At 38.9% G+C, this 16,934-nt stretch overlaps 2 protein-coding genes across 2 annotated transcripts in view; one reads left to right on the forward strand and one right to left on the reverse strand.

Moving 5' to 3' along the window:
- Positions 1–1,424, reverse strand: part of LOC113821403 (nonsense-mediated mRNA decay factor SMG9) — an 11,823-nt gene extending 10,399 nt beyond the window's left edge. Inside the window, exon 1 of the mRNA XM_070125882.1 lies at positions 1,263–1,424. Coding sequence (XP_069981983.1) covers positions 1,263–1,325 — 63 coding nt within the window. The 5' untranslated portion in view covers positions 1,326–1,424. The remainder of the gene's footprint in view (positions 1–1,262) is intronic.
- Positions 1,425–2,158: 734 nt separating this feature from the next.
- Positions 2,159–16,008, forward strand: Rpn1 (regulatory particle non-ATPase 1). Its single transcript, XM_027373902.2, has 15 exons — positions 2,159–2,428; positions 7,852–8,037; positions 8,416–8,573; positions 8,788–8,983; positions 9,177–9,374; positions 9,488–9,628; positions 10,081–10,288; positions 10,436–10,644; positions 10,768–11,044; positions 11,157–11,278; positions 12,041–12,221; positions 13,912–14,164; positions 14,581–14,786; positions 14,957–15,075; positions 15,403–16,008. The coding sequence occupies exons 1-15, from the start codon at positions 2,345–2,347 to the stop codon at positions 15,583–15,585; spliced, it is 2,721 nt and encodes a 906-aa protein (XP_027229703.1). The 5' UTR covers positions 2,159–2,344; the 3' UTR covers positions 15,586–16,008.
- The last annotated feature ends 926 nt before the right edge of the window (positions 16,009–16,934 follow it).

Raw genomic sequence — 16,934 nt, forward strand, 5'->3', positions numbered from 1 at the left:
AGAATAAATCACATAGGCCAACATAATGTGTCTACAAACTATGCACTTGATATAAACAGCTTCAGTAACAGCATGTGAAGAATAGACATGTGTGACCTCTATCAAACTGCCCATTTCGTGTCTCACTCTCCCTTTCCCCTCAAGTAGATCCCTAAATTCTGATCCCACAGTCTTTTTCTTCTTTTCCTGAATTGCATCCCATCAAAATGCTTTTCTAAAACCTGGTTCTGGTCTAATCAATTTCATTACATAACCTGTCTCTCACTGACCCAGGTGGAGGTTCCTGCCCAGAGACAGCAAATAGAAATCAGAAAATAGTCCAGTGCTTTGAAGTCTGGCTTGAAAACTACAAATAAAATGAAAGTTTAAGGTCTAAATTTATCTTCGTAAATGTTAATGAGCAGATTTATGCTAACCAGACAGAAAAAAAGCCAAAATCCCCCAAAATTAAAAACCAAAACAAAAGCTAAAACTCAGAACATGAATGGATTCACAAACCTCCCACAAACAGAAAAAGAAAAAGCTGCACAAGCATATCACAGAAAGACAGAAAACATTATTTCTGGATAATAATGTTAGTAAAAAAAAGCAGCACGAATAACAACCGCTCCAGAGAGTAGGCCTTCATTGGTGCCAACTCTGAAGCCTCTTTTGAATCTTGACATCTCTGGTCACCTATTTTGACATCTGCCACTTGTTCACCCTCTCTTCTCCTCTCCTCTCGCGTTCTCCTCTTCCTTCGCACTTCCTCCTTCCAACCTTTCGTTCTTTAGGCGACGTTTTGTTCTTTGTTTTGCGGTAATTTTATGGTTTACGATTTCTTGGAAGAGGTTTTGTCTGCTTTAAGAATGTTATGGAATTGAGGTTTTTTATCTCCGGGTTTTCCTTTCCATTTTCCTTCATTTGGCTCTCATTCCATATTGATTTTATTCTGATGCTTTTCTTTATTATTTTTAAACACCTTCAACGTCACATTCCTGTTACATACACGTCACGGAAGTTTTTTGTTTTTGGATTTAGAAAAGGAAAAAAAATACGTGTTTTGTCCTTTTCAAACAGGAACAATTGCGTTATTTACAGGCTAGGTCTCTCCTCTACCAGAACGGCGAAGGAGAGAAAATGCGAATCCTCGAGTTAGAAAAAACGTATTATTTTTCTTTCCAAAAATTATGGGGAAGTTCGAAGGTCGCAGATAAAAAGTCTCGCCTCTTTAACTGCGCCATTGCCCCTCTCTCGCTCACCTCAGACGTCCCTGCACCCACCTTCTGATACACTTTGCGAATCTTCTTCTTATTTCTGGTTGCCTTGTCGCCCACATCGGCCATACTAATCCTCAGCAGGACATTTTCCCGTGTCGTAGCGCTGGCCAAGGAGCCTCTACAAAGCAGCCATGTTGGAGTGTTGGTCGACGAGGCATAGAAAACTGGAATTCGAGAAAACGGGAAGAAGAGAAAACGGGAAGAGAGGGACCCCGGGTATAAGGTGATGTGGCTCTCTGGGAGGGATTTCTTTATGTATTTATTTGCGAGTATAAGATAAGTATCTTGTTAGAGGGGATGTATTTGGTTAATGAGGTTTCTGTTTCTGTGGGATAGATGTGGACTGGTATTGGAAAATGAGGAGGAAGAGATCCTGAATGTAGCGTGATGTAACTTCTTGGAAACACATTTTTTTGTTTTTTATTCGTTTATCAGGATGACACCTTAGGTTAAATGAATTATTATACAACAGTTTTAATGCATTTCGGTTACAGGTGTTAAAGATGTGTGGGTATTATATGAAAAGAAGGTTTTTTTTATACTAAATAGATTGCACCTAACTGATTATGATAATGACTCATAAAAAACTAAACATCTTTATTTATAAAAATGTTAAGGGAATTATTTTATTGAGACAAATGAAGGATTTCCGAGAAATATTTTTCTATATAAAACCTCCCTTGATGTATTTTTTACGATAAGAAATACTGATAGCTATCAGAATCATAGATTCTAATTGAATCGGCTACAAATATTTGATATGAGAAGTAATATAATTAATATATAATTTTGCGGACTGTTCAAATATTTATTTTCCAAATGTCATTTAGCCTCATGCTCCCTTTAAGCTGTCATTCCGTCGACTTCAAATAAAAACCCTTCTTTCCTTATTTCACAACACTCTGCCAAAGAGAATCCCTCTCAAACAAAGAAATTCTAACGCTTAGAAATAAGAAAAGTCCAAACTGCCCCCAGAAATTGTCGTTTTATCCCCGGCAGCCTAGGAAGTCGACGGTCCGCCGCGAACCTGCCGACAAACATCAACAAGCGAGAGGAAGACGAAGGCAGAAAGTACGCTCGCAAAAATGCCGCAAGACACGACCAAAACCGAGAAGAAAGAGAACAAGAAAGACGAGGAGAAGAAAGATGGCGATCTCAAAGAGGAATTGGTAAGGTTTATCTTCGCGAGAGAGTTTAGCGTTGTGGTTTTTTCCAGAAATGGAGTAGGAAGGTTGAGGTCCTTCTTGTGTTTGAACATTGATTTACTCTTCTCTTGTTTATCGATTCAAGGGATGATCAGGTTAAATACTCGCTTATGTGGCATTTATATCAAAGACTGCAGAGCCTGTTCTCTTTGCGAATCGCAATATATTCGCTTAACTCTCTCTTCAAAGGTGACAGTTCGACCTTCCCAAAAACTGAATGAATATGTCACTTTGGAGACTTTGTTGTCAAGTTCTTCGTGATAACTCTTTAAACTTTTCTTCCTGGAAGTGGGGTTTTGCTGATAACTATGTAATTGATGTGATTTTATTTAATTTAATGTGTTGTACCTGAATATTACACATTTGAGATGCCAAATATCAACAAAGGTTTATTATAGGAGATTGTAGGCCAGTATGTAAAGGACAGTACTTTTCGACGAGATCTCGGTACACACAAAAAGAATTTGAAGAGTGCACATCCTGAAAATTATCAGATAACAAAATGCGTGAAAGTCCTTTAAACTACTCGTAAATTCCTAGTTCCACGTTGATGTTACCTTATATCCAGACTGTAGAGTATTTTTCTTGCACGGGGAATGTTATATTTTTTCATGCGCGGAAAACATCACTTAGTCTACATTTGCGTGGACGGATCTGTGGACGAATGATGAAACAAGTGCGCGGAAAGGTCAAAAGAATTGTATGCACGGAAAATTATTTAAAAAAGAACTAAGCGTGTGCGGAAAGTTACCTGAGAATTATATTTGCGCAGACAAAAAAAAATGGGTAGGAGTCCTTAGTCCATACTATCCAGGTAACATAACCATCATGTCTTGAAAGAATTTGGCTTAAGGGGTAGGTGATATAAACACGCCATCATGGGAAAACCTGACTATGGGCTAGGTTGACACGAACTTGCTGTCCTGAGTATTTCAGCTGGAGGCTGGGGTGAGGGGAAAGACTTGCCGCAAATGCACAAACTTCTTGGAGAGTGATTAGACTCATTTGGCAGTTAGGAGGGGGCTTTTGCATTATTTCCACCTGTGGTGCAGGTTGTATTGCAGAAACTCAAATATTACAAGAAAAGGGGGGGGGGGGAAGAAGAATAAAAAGTTACTTATCATTATTGTTTTATCATTATTGTTCTTGCACTACCAAGAGAGATGATCTGGATAAGGAAATCAAATGACAAATATAGACATTAGAAAATAGCAGGGAAAAAATGCTAATGCATAAAAATGAAAATGATATTGCAAGGGGGAAGTATAGAGTCTTGTCACTGCACATGAGTGTTCGCGTGCACCCGGCCTACAAGCTGTGCGCCAGTCAGAGTAGTCAATCAAGTAAGCCTAATGCCTTTATTTTGGGCCGTGTGATGGCAGTGAAACCCCAGGATGCATTTGGTTAAGGTGGCTGCCCAGGCAAATATTTGGATTTGTAACGGTCTAGCTAATTCCTTACCTTGGCCAATAGCTAAATCCAAAATGGCCAGCCTGTGAGTTGTCAGGATTTCCTTATTGCTGTTGGCAAGAATTCAGATCATTATCCACCACTCCTTGTTACTGCCATATTGTTTTGCAGAGTAAAGGCAAAACAAATTTACAGTTTAGTCGAAAATAGATTTACAGGTTAGTCCCAGTGGGATTGATGGGAATTTGAACTGATATCCCTTGGCTCTAGCTTCCATTATCCTATGATTATCTGTTATCTTGCCGTGCATATGGAGAGGAAACTGTTTTTGCCGGGGGGTGTTTGGGCCTCCATTAACCTTCCTCTCCCCCTCTCACGGTGACATAAATTGCTGAAGAATTTTTGACATAGAGTCAGGGACTGTCTTTGGTGAGTGGGCCTGTACTGTAAAGAATTAACAGTGCCATTTCTGATGATACCTTTTCCTGATAGCGCTTGTCATGTTACAAATGAATCCAGCCACTTATTCCTGTTGCAGAAGAAGCATATCTGTGATATCAACCCTGATAGCTGGGGAAAGCATAAGTACTAGGGAAATGATGGGATTAAAGCAAATGATTGAGGTATATAGTTCTATGATTATAGCAATTGTAATGCATAGTAATCAATGGGGTTCTGTCTCTTTCCATCCCCCACCTTGTTTGCAAAATCTTCACCTTGAATGTTTTGGCAGGATAGATACCGGGCAAATATATTTTAATGATACGTATTCACAGTATACAAGGAAGCATGTGGTCCTCCTACTGATTTGGATAATTTGCCGCAAACACTGATTTGAGAAGAGCAGCTTGAAGGGGGTGAGGATCCTCCTCATTGTTTTTGACTGGAATTTGGAGTACTATCTGCCTTTCTTGTTCACCATTTTCATATTTTGCTAGAAAAAGCAAAACAGTGTTCTTTGTTCTGGCTCCTTGTGAGCACGATTGTGAGCCAGAAAGTGATACAAATCTGGAGGCTTTTCCCTCTGCAACTTTTATTTAAAAAAAAAATGTATACACAGCTAGCACACATACTACACGACTAAGGTAACCTTGGATGGTGTAGGTTCACAAGATCATTAACCCATTGCTTCTTGGGATGACATGTAGATGCCCACTGCGAGCTTACTTAGTTAATTGTATTTACACATAGATGGCTGCACAAGTTGCCAAGGAGGCAGTTTCTAGTCCGACCTGTCTCATGTATTTACCCTTTTCCTTGATTTTTGAAACTTTTTTTTATTTTGTATTGCAATTACTATTGCTAGTAATGTTATAAAAGTCAGTAATAATCATAGCAGAGATAATAAAAGCATGAAAAAGAAGAAATAAAGGAAAGGAAAAATAGGTAATGTAGGCATGCTAATTGACTTCTTGGTGGGTGAGCACATGTGAAGCTGTCTGTATGTAAACACATTTCACAAAAAAGTGCACTGGACATTACAAATTCCTGGCAGCAGTAGGTTAATGTGGGATGGAAACAACAGTGGAACTACAGAAAAAACTCGGAAGATATGTGATATCACATGATAACTATACATTGCCTGGAGTGCTATCTATTGAGTGGATGAACCAGCAGGAGTAAGAGAATCCTGTCCTGATGATTGCTGACACAGGGACTACAGCAATGAAAAATATGGACAAGTTAGTGTTATACACTCCTTTTTGCTGTGTATATATGCAGAATATTTGTTTTCCAAGGTTGGATACAATTGGCTGCAGTGGTCATTGAAGTGACACCTGTTTTATGGTGGCCTTAGAGTTCTAAACTTGTTAATACCTCTTGTATCTTAGAATGCACTATTCAGTTTTATTTATGTTCTACCCTGAGATTCCTGTTGTAATTTATGCTTTCCCCGGATGCATGGCAAGCAATGGATGAAATTGCTAAACTCGTTGTATGTGGCAAACAGAGATTTTAGTGTAGTGAACCCATCATCCAATGCAGCCTATTAGTTACCCCATTATTGATGTATTAATTTCCAGATATTTGGCCATATTCATTATATTTAGCCAAGGAACTAGTGGAAAATCTATATAGCTAGAAAATATTTGGTAGAGATTTGCTTAGCTTTTCTATTGCCACTGAGGCAGCAGCAGTTACTTGACATTCCACCAGGGCGACAGTCAGTTCACTCTCCACGAAATATGTAGGATCCATGGGCTAGGAAAGGATGTGTTAGTAATGTCTGGAAATTGAAGGTGGCTTAGAAGATGTGCTTTTGCTGTAGGCAGGGAGCAGGTGATCAGAGTTCTTACTTGGCTGCCACCAGATGTATTGAGGCAGTGAAAGACAGGACCAGGTGTAGTAGTTACTCAGGAGCAGGTACAAGGGCCTGTATGTTTGAGGATTACCATAGCAGCAGGGGTGCCAGTGCTGTGGTTGATCGGCCTCTTATGTAGCTTGACAAGATGGACTTTTCTGTGGTTTGATCTATGATGAACCTCTGTCATCAAATTTATTAGGACTATAATAGAGAAATTTAAAACGTGAACAAATACATGCTGTAATTTAAACACATGCCAGGGCCTTGAGTCCTCTTGTTACTCTAAGAAAGAACCTCAGTCTACACCTTTATGATTTATGTAAAGAATCCAAAGCAGCATTTCTGACACTAGTGTATATCAAGGTATGAAGTAGCTGTAATGAAGTGTTAACCCTTCAAGGGTTAGTATTTCTCATGCTACAATAAAAACCTTTTTTATTTTATTCAAATGTAAAGTTATTTCTGGACAGTGTAGACTTCACAGAACAAGAATATCCTAAGAGAAAATGAAGTTCTTTCTTGCACAGGTGGTCTGAGGGTTGACTGCCTGTATTTTTTATGCTATAGGAACATTTGAAATAGGGTCAGAAGTGTTAGAGTTGCCACCCCTCTGCTTACCAAAAATGGGTACTGTGTAAAAGTGATTTTAAAGTTGGCTAATTTTTCTGATATTTTGACTATTATATTTACAATACATTAGTAATATTACATATAGAAAGAAAGACTAAGTGCATACATTACTATGAAAGTTGTTGCAATCTGATCTGTGGTTTGATTTGTTATATAAAATAAATTGCAAAAAGTAGCAGTCTAGAAAGTTGCATATTTAGGGTTCCTCAGGTACCATAACTAGATATATTTATCGTTTTGTTTATGATTGATATGTCTGTTAGTGATCCATTTTAGGAGACCACTTGGTGTATAAGGCAGTTTACTTTTACCATTTGTATTCTACAGTGCAATTTTTTTATATATACTAATCTAGGCGCATTTTGCAGTTAAGGCATTCCAGTAGTTGATGTAATTGGTTATAAGAGCAATACCAGCGATGGAAGGGATGGATATCCAGTGACTCTGCTGGGATGCAGAAGGGTTTTTGGCTGTTTTGATTGATTAAATGTTATTCTTCTCTGCACTTGTTTCTCTTTAACATCACATGTGTTGGCTAACACAGCCTACAAGGAAGTCAATGGACAGGTTCTGACAATTGAATTTCCTAATTATTATTTTTTCCTCTGTTATGTGTCATCATACTCCACTCTACTCCTTGCATATCTGGTGTAGGGATAGGTTTGAAATATTCTAAATTATATGGAAGGGTTAATGTTGCAATAAAATGCTACAGGAGCCATTAAAATGAACATCAAAATGAGAATCAATTATAATCCTTGAACAGATAATCAAGTAATGTCCCTCTTACCTCTGGTGAAGGAAACTTGTTTTATGCCTATTATTCAGAGTGGAGTTTTCCATGCATGCACAAACCTAAAACTACCCTTTACTTAATGTTGCTTTTGGGAGCCCTTCCCTGTTCTGTTTAATATTGTAAAACAGTCTAGACTTTGTGGCCATTATGTCATGATGGCTATAGCCGTACTCATCTCTGAGAGGTTAATATAACTGTCCTTAAATATGCAATTGTAGTTTTATAACTTTATTTTCTCCATTGCAGTCTGAAGAGGACAGACTGCTGCAGGAGGAGCTGAACATGCTGGTAGAGCGGCTACAGGAATCCAATGCTGACCTTTACAAGCCAGCCCTGGAGCAGATCCGCTCTCTTATCCGCTCCTCCACTACATCCATGACCAGCGTCCCCAAACCGCTCAAGTTCATGAGGCCGCACTACCAGACCATGAAGGTGGGAATCACTACCGGGGTCTTTTTCTCTTTCATATCTTTAGCTCCTTACTTTCTTTCGTTTCTCTCTTTCATACAGTTATTGGTCCTGTTTAGTTCCAATCATCAGTGTCTGAGATAGTTTTTTTGTAGTCTAATATTTTGTTCCAGGGGGAAATAAGTGATTCACTTATCAGGATAATGATAGTGATAAGTCATTGAATGTCAGTTGTTTGATTTTAGATTTGTTGGTGTAGATAACTGCATGGCACAAAAACTTTTATATATTGTTGACTACAACTTGCTAGCATATCATAGAGACAAGGACTGGCAATTATTAGGTAAAATGATAAGGTTGGGTATTCATTTCAATATATTCAGCTAAGTGCATTATTCACAGGACATACACAACAACATCAAAGACAATGCCCTAAAGAAGTTTGCGGCTGACATTGTCTCTGTCTTGGCCATGACTATGTCTGAGGATCGCGAATGTCTAAAGTACCGCTTGCTGGGACAACGTGGAGACATTGGAGACTGGGGCCATGAATATGTCAGGTCAGTTTTTTTACTGACATTACTAATAGTTCCTAAGTCTGTATATACTTTATAAATCATTTGTTTTATAATTTTGTAAAATGAATCCATAGTGCACTTTGGGAAATTATTAAGTCCCTTATAAAATGCCTTTGTAATCTGTGTAAAATACGTTTAATTTGTAATTTTTGTGATACATCACTTACGCTTACTGAACTCCCCTATCACTATACAGACACTTGGCTGGAGAAATCGCACAGGAATGGGAGACATTGGGTGAGGATGATGATGCCAGGAGAGCTGAGTTGATCAGTGAAGCCCACGTCATTGTCCCATACCACATGCAGCACAATGCAGAGGCAGAGGCGTGTGACCTGCTCATGGAAATGGAACAGCTGGAGCTCCTCACTTCACAGGATTATGTTGATAAGGTAAAGGAGACACTGGTCAGAGTGTGAGAAATGGTTGTGCTCTTGGTAACTTTAGTTGGAGATTTTGAGAATATACAAGGCATAATGTGTATGTACAGTATATAAGAAAAAGTAAATGTGGTAGAGCTGCAGTCTAAAGAAAAAGCAAGGTTATACCAGCCATCATTATTATTATTTTTTTCTTTCTTTGAAGGATGCCTACTCTCGGGTGTGCTTGTACCTGACCAGCTGTGTACCTTACGTCCCAGACCCTGAGAACACCAACCTGATCAACACGGCACTTCAGCTGTATCGCAAATTTGGGCAATACCCACAGGCCATGAGACTGGCTCTCCAACTCCATGACTTTGACCTCATTAAACAGCTATTTGATGAATGCCCAGACAAGCTGGTTAGTTCCCTTCAGTTCTACTTTGTGATGTTTATTTGCTTTTATTATTTTTGTAAGTCTATATCTGTTGAGGATTCCATATTAATTTTATTTTGCTTCTTTACCCGCTCCAGGTGAGAATGCAAGTGGCCTTCATGCTGGGCCGTCAGCAGGTGTTCCTGGAGCTGCCAGAGGACATGGATGACTACGAAGACCTGACAGAGATCCTATCCAACTCCCACCTGAACACTCACTTCCTCTCCCTTGGTCGTGAGGTTAGTCTGTTACTTGTTGGGACTGGATCTCAGGATGCTTAGCACTAGTCTTGTAATAGGCATTTACCGGTTTTATCTTTTTTAGTCCTTTATTCACATCTATATCTTGTCATATCCTTTGTCTTCATTTTTTTTTCCTTCTTAAAAGTTCTAAAATGCTCAAATAGTGAAATGTTTATATAATATAATTTTGCTGCTGTTATATCACAGCAGTATTTCCTCTTTAGCTTGTATGTTTTCTGTTACTACTATTTTACGTATCCTCAATGAGCCACAATCTGTATATCTGTGGTAGAAGTATAAACTAAGTAGATATGCAAATAAGCTCAAGCTTAAAGTCTAAAAAGGACTAAAAGGAAAGAATTACTTTTGGCATTGAAGAAAATATCTTTTTCAAGTGTTACATTGACTCCTCTTCGAATTTAAACTTAACACACTGCCTGAATTTCCAGCTGGATATCATGGACCCCAAAACCCCAGAGGACATTTACAAGTCTCACCTGGAGAACAACCGACCCACCTTTGGCCCTGGCCAGGTTGACTCTGCCCGCCAGAATCTCGCTTCCTCCTTTGTCAATGGCTTTGTAAATGCTGCCTTTGGAACAGACAAGCTTCTTACAGAGGACGGAAATAAGTGGCTGTACAAAAATAAGGAACATGGTAAGACTTCTGTACAGTGAGGGTAATTTGTGTGGACATTAATCAGTTTGCAGAGATATTTTAAGGCTTTTGTTAAAAGATCTGCTCTTGCGTTTGTGCTGCTCATATGTTCATTGATGAGAAAAACTAAAAACTTTTAAATTCCAGGTATGTTGAGTGCAACAGCTTCACTTGGTCTGATCTTACTGTGGGATGTTGACGGAGGCCTGACACAGATTGACAAGTACCTTTACTCCTCTGAGGACTTCATTAAGTCTGGTGCCCTTCTGGCCTGTGGCATTGTCAACAGTGGTGTGAGGAATGAATGTGACCCTGCTCTTGCCTTGCTCTCGGACTACATCGGACATAAAACTATGGTTTGTGCTAAGTCTGACTGTTCTATTTGACTAGAATTAGGTTGTTTCCCATACTGGCAAATGCCTAAACAGAATTAGTTAAATATTGTGCAACAGGAAACAAACATAGGATTCATTTTCCAGGTCATTCGTATTGGAGCCATCCTTGGACTGGGGCTGGCTTACTCTGGAAGCAACAGAGAAGCAGTCCTTAACGTCCTCACTCCAGTTCTGTCTGATGAGAAGAGCTCTTTAGAGGTAGTGGGCATCACTGCTCTGGCATGTGGAATGATTGCAGTGGGTACAACAAACCAGCTGGTTGTGGAGGCTCTAGTCACGACACTTTTGGCTAAATCTGAGACTGAACTTAAGGACACATATGCCAGATTCATTTCCCTTGGACTTGCTCTTGCATACCTTGGTGAGTAAATTTTTGTTTCAAATTTTTATTGAATTTTATTCTTTCATTTTTCTGTGGAGTTTTCTTTTATTATTGTGTTGCCTGTAAAAAAAATTGATATTTGTTTACTCAGGTTGCCAAGACAAGTGTGAGGTGGTCCTCTCCTGCATCGAAAACCTGCCTGCCCCCTTCCGTCAGATGACAGCCACCCTGATTGAAGTCTGTGCTTATGCTGGAACTGGTAATGTTTTGAAGGTATGTATGGATTTATAAATGTGTTCTTCAGTTTTTAGCCCGAAGAAAGTATTCAGACGAATAAACAAATTGAGTTTCATTGTGTAGCTCTGGTGAGAACTGGAAACTATGAGACTGGGGAAGAGCTTAAAGCAAACAGTATAGGTGAATGTTTTAAAAAGGTTTTCAAGGTAAATGTGATGAAAACTGGTTGAACTAGAAATACATAAGGGAAGACATCAAATGGAAAAGAGACATTTGGCTGAGATACATTTGTCAAGAAATAGGAAAAGGAGAGGCCAATGTTTGAGTGTGAACTTCAAGCTGTAGAGTGAAATAATGAAATATTGTTAGAGAAAGCCTTTTGAGATCAGTAACCTTTATACCCAGGAAATAGGAATTAATTACTTATTTTAAACAAATGTGTCAAGTCATCTTTTATCTGCAGATGGAAGGACAAGATAAGTTACAAAATTATGTATATTTGATCAACAGAATAGTATTAAAGGTTGTAGGTTACTTGATGAACAGAGTTGAAAAGGCATGGGTGGAAATTAATAATTTCACAAAGTAGGAGATGTAATTGAAAATTGCTGTAAATATGTATGTTGCTTGATGAATAGTGAAAAATAGAATGAAAATATTTTTTTTTAGTTAGCTATGTAATTGATATCATATGAAAAGAAAAATTGATGATTTAGTACTCATGTGAAAGTGCAAAAAGTTTACTTCTCATTGATTATATTTGAAATTCCTTCAACTTTGTCAACTTTTAAATTTTAGGTCCAGGAAATGCTCCACATCTGCACTGATCACTATGACCAAGAGGAAACAAAATCCAAGGATAAGAAGGACAAGGATAAGGACAAGAAGGAGGACAAAGATAAAGATAAGAAAGAGGAGAAAGATAAGGCAGAAGAAAAGGAGGTTGATCTCTCATCACAGCAAGCTGTTGCTGTCTTAGGTGTGTACGACTTAAATCCAGGCTCAGATGTTGTAAAGAAAAAGCTTTTTGTGTTAATTATACATTAATCTAATGATCCGTAGGATGACATGTACATAATACTATGCCCCCTTTGAGTTTAGTTTATGGATTGTCTTTACACGTAGATGGCTCAACAAGTATGTAGTCTCTAAGGAGTCAGGTACCAATACAACCTAACTATTTGTGGAAATATTCTCTTAATTACTATTAGTAATGTTAAAGTCATTATAAATCAGGTGAGATCACAAGGTCTACCAATTGACTCCTTGATGGCTTGAGCACTTGTGGAGCCCTGTATGTGTAAGAGACATTGCGCAAAACAAAGTGACGGTGAAGACTAAATTTTACCAGTGGCATTGGGTTGATTAACCAAAAGGTATGGGAGCAACAAATTCACCAAATCTTTGTTTTGAGGAAATATGCAAAAGTGTTAGAACTAAAGTCACAGATTTTACGTTAAAGCCAGCCAATCTTTTTCAAATAGATTTATCACAATCTTTTCAAGTGACATCTTGTGGATATGTAACCACCATGTGGGGATATTTTGGTTGAACAGTGGATAGTGATTAAGTTAAAATATGCGCCACCTCCCTACCAAGGTTATCTTAGACTCAATTATCACCCAATAAAGTCAAGTTAAAATGGTTATTATATTTGCCAGGGTAGGCCGACTGTGACATTTGTTGCACTTTCAGGGCTAAAACCCACTCACTCACCCACTCACTCACCCACTCACTCACTCACTCACTCACTCACTCACTCACTCACTCACCCACTCACTCACTCACCCACTCACTCACGCACCCACTCACTCACACACACACGCTCTCACTCACACACTCACTCACACACACACGCTCTCACTCACACACACGCACTCACACACACACACACACACACACACTCATTTCAAATTAGTTGGTTTTCAGGGTTTGCCATCTTTCCTATTTCGTTTTTCTGGCTTTTATTGTGTCATGTGTGTTTCTTCATATTAATCCACCCTTCATATATTCTCTGTCTCTCTCTCTATCTGTATCTCTCTCCTCTCCCTCTCCCTCTCCCTCTCCCTCTCCCTCTCCCTCTCCCTCTCCCTCTCCCTCTCCCTCCCTCTCTCTCTCTCTCTCCCTCTCTCTCTCTCTCTCTCTCTCTCTCTCTCTCTCTCTCTCTCTCTCTCTCTCTCTCTCTCTCTCTCTCTCTCTCTCTCTCTCTCTCTCTCTCTCTCTCTCTCTCTCTCCCTCTCTCCCTCTCCCTCTCCCTCTCCTCTCTCTCTCTCTCCTCTCTCCTCTCTCTCTCCCTCCTCTCTCTCTCCCTCCTCTCTCTCTCTCTCCTCTCTCTCTCCCTCCCTCCTCTCTCTCTCCCTCCTCTCTCTCTCCCTCCTCTCTCTCTCCCTCCTCTCTCTCTCCCTCCTCTCTCTCTCAATATATAATTTATTAGTATAAAATTAATGATGATCTGTTAAATGATGGTTTTAGATCTACTCCCAGAGGAATGCGAAAGGTTTCAGGGCTGGCTCTGCAGAGAGAGGAGTTTAGATGTGCTTGCCCGAACTCTGTAAAGTTCTCCTTTATGGGTTAAATAACATTTCAGAGAATGTAGTATGGGAAAGCAACTTCAGATTTTGCCAGTTGCCAAACTTTGTTCTCATCACCTGTATCTTCTTCTTCATCAGGTATTGCACTTATTGCCATGGGTGAGGATATTGGAGCAGAGATGTCGTTCCGCCAGTTTGGCAACCTGTTGCGCTATTGTGAGCCAGTTATTAGAAGAGCTGTTCCTCTTGCCCTTGGCCTCATCTCTGTTTCAAACCCAAGGCTCAACATCCTGGACACTCTTAGCAAGTTCTCCCATGACTCAGACACTGATGTGGCTCACAATGCTATCTTTGCTATGGGTCTTGTAGGGGCAGGAACAAATAATGCCAGGTGAGCTGTGGATGCTAAAATTGGATGTTTGAATGCTTCCTGCATTCACTTAGGATGTGTGTCCTAAATCCTTTCAGTCTGGCTGGACTGATATGTGATATGTGAAAGTTGCATTACATCTCATTATATTTGACTAGTTTTATAATTGACATTAAGAGATTTAAAGCTGATATTTGTTTTTACTTGAGGCATGAGAATGACATTATAATGGAATGTGTCATGGTTTTTCATTACACTACTGGATAAAAATGGTTAGTTACATACATGAAGATTTTAAGTCTTTTTATCTGTACAGTTTGTGTAAGCATTTATTCATAGTGCCTGTAGGTAAGATTACACATTGGGTACGTAATAACTTTTGCTCCATTTCCAATTCACTCAGCAAAAGTTAATCATTAATCTTCCCTCTTTTACAGGCTAGCAGCCATGCTCAGACAACTGGCCCAGTACCATGCTAAAGACCCGAACAACCTGTTCATGGTCCGTCTGGCACAAGGCTTGACTCATCTAGGTAAAGGAACCATGACTCTGTCTCCCTACCACAGCAACAGGCAGCTTATGTCACCAGTTGCTGTTGCAGGTCTCCTGGCCACCTGTATGGCATTCCTTGATACCAAGACCTGTGAGTACTTGTGGATATGTGGACATGACCGATAATCATGCTTCCTATATTTTCTTTTATACTTTTGATCAGATTTGAATTTTAGTTTTGTTCCTGAAAATGCAACTATATATGATAAACAGGTAGTGATCTATGGCATGCCTTTAATTCTATTTTACTTTCCTTTATAGTAATCCTAGGCAAGAGCCACTATCTGCTGTACTGCCTTGTCACAGCGATTCAGCCACGCATGTTGGTCACTTTTGATGAACAGCTAAACCCACTCCCAGTATCTGTTCGTGTTGGTCAGGTAAGGAGATTATTATCTTTATTTCTTCCCCATAAATGGTTATATTTGGAAATTGATAATGATGGGGGATGTATAGTTGTGAATCACTTTGGCGGTTGATACTGTAAAGTCTTTAAGTGAAGGTAAACAGCTAAGGACTTGTACATTTCTGTTAATTCAGTAAGGGATCCTTCTAGCACATTGCATTTTAAGAGTAGTTAGCAATGAGCTTACTAGATTGTCATATTTCATACAAACACTATTCTGAGTAGTTATGTTTTATTTAGAAGAATTTATGCTGTACTTTGAAAGTATAAAATGAACATCTGTTTTTTATCATTTTTCTAGGCTGTCGATGTGGTTGGGCAAGCAGGCAAGCCCAAAACAATCACCGGTTTCCAAACGCATACAACGCCAGTCTTGCTTGCACATGGAGAAAGGGCAGAGCTTGCCACTGATGAGTACCTTCCCCTCACATCTATCATGGAGGGCTTCGTAATTCTTAAGAAAAATCCAGACTACGAGACATAGGTCGTGGGAACAATAGGCTTTCGTAAACTTCACTAGGTCGCTCTAGTATTGTATTTTTTTATTTCTAATATTTGCCCCTTTAGATGGTAATTTAATGATGGAAGGCAAGAGTAACATTTTCCTTAAAAGTCTCATTTCCTATAGTTGAATATAATGAAAAATTCATGTGATCTTGTAATTCATAAGCCATCAGCAGATGCACCTCAGGCAAAAAAAAATTGAATCTTGAGAAACTTTTATAATATTTAGTTCAACATATTCAAGTAACTATTTTTCCGGTGACAAAGTCTGGGGTCTCTTTTTTTTAAGTTATCAGGGTGAAGCAGATGTCATGTCAAATGAATGAGTGTGATATGTGTAAAAGTTACATTTACTTTAAGGATATGTTTAGCAGATTTGTATTTAATAAACAAACGAACTGTTCATATGTTTTATTTACAATTATTCCTCTAAAACTGTGTATTGTTTTATTTTGGTGTTTAATAGCTCCACATACCTATTCCCTTTTTCATATTTATCGAAATATTTCACGATACTGGGAGTATTTTGAGTGCTCAGAGTTTTTTTTATTTCTGAAAACTGATGTATCCAACGTATGTTCTGCAGTGACTGGTAGGTTTTTAATGGCTAAATATAGTTGATACTTTCGCTGCTAATAATTCATCGGTGAAATAGCTGCAACCTACATAAAAACAAAGTACGAACCATTACTTGGAATTATTTATTTAAACTTTCGTGGCATATTTTTTTTTATATCAGCCTTTTGATTTATTAAACTGATTTATTAACATCGTAAGAGATGATGGGCATTTTATGGCGACATATTCCCCTCGAAACAGAATCGGCTAAACTCAGCACCGAGCGCAGACAGGTGAAAGAAGGGGCGGAATTTGAGAACCGAGAAACTCGATACTTGGATGTTACTCGGTACTTAAATTCCACCAACAGTTAAGCCTTACAACACGGTTTAAACTAGAAACTAACTGGAAGTGCGTACCGACTTGTATTTTCAGTACATACTGAAAGGATGACAATTAAATCATGCGCCTCATAATGATGGTGGTGAAAAATAATGCAGCTTTCGTTAAGTGAGACACGGGTTTTAAAACACTACGTGGAAGTACAGCCTGAAGTGAATAAAAATTCGAGTAATTTTCTCATTAACGGCAGCTCTTTCGGGCGAGATGCCGGAGCATTTTCACAAGAGAATGAAAGTGCAAGCCTCTTTGGCTCATCCTTAAATTCTCTAAAACCCAATGGCAAACATCGCACAAATATTTATCATTTAATACTAAAATCGTTTAAATGCTAAAAGTATTCCATTTCATTTCACACAATGAGTCGTCATA

Source organism: Penaeus vannamei, chromosome 9, assembly GCF_042767895.1.
Source record: "Penaeus vannamei isolate JL-2024 chromosome 9, ASM4276789v1, whole genome shotgun sequence".
NCBI lineage: Eukaryota > Metazoa > Arthropoda > Malacostraca > Decapoda > Penaeidae > Penaeus > Penaeus vannamei.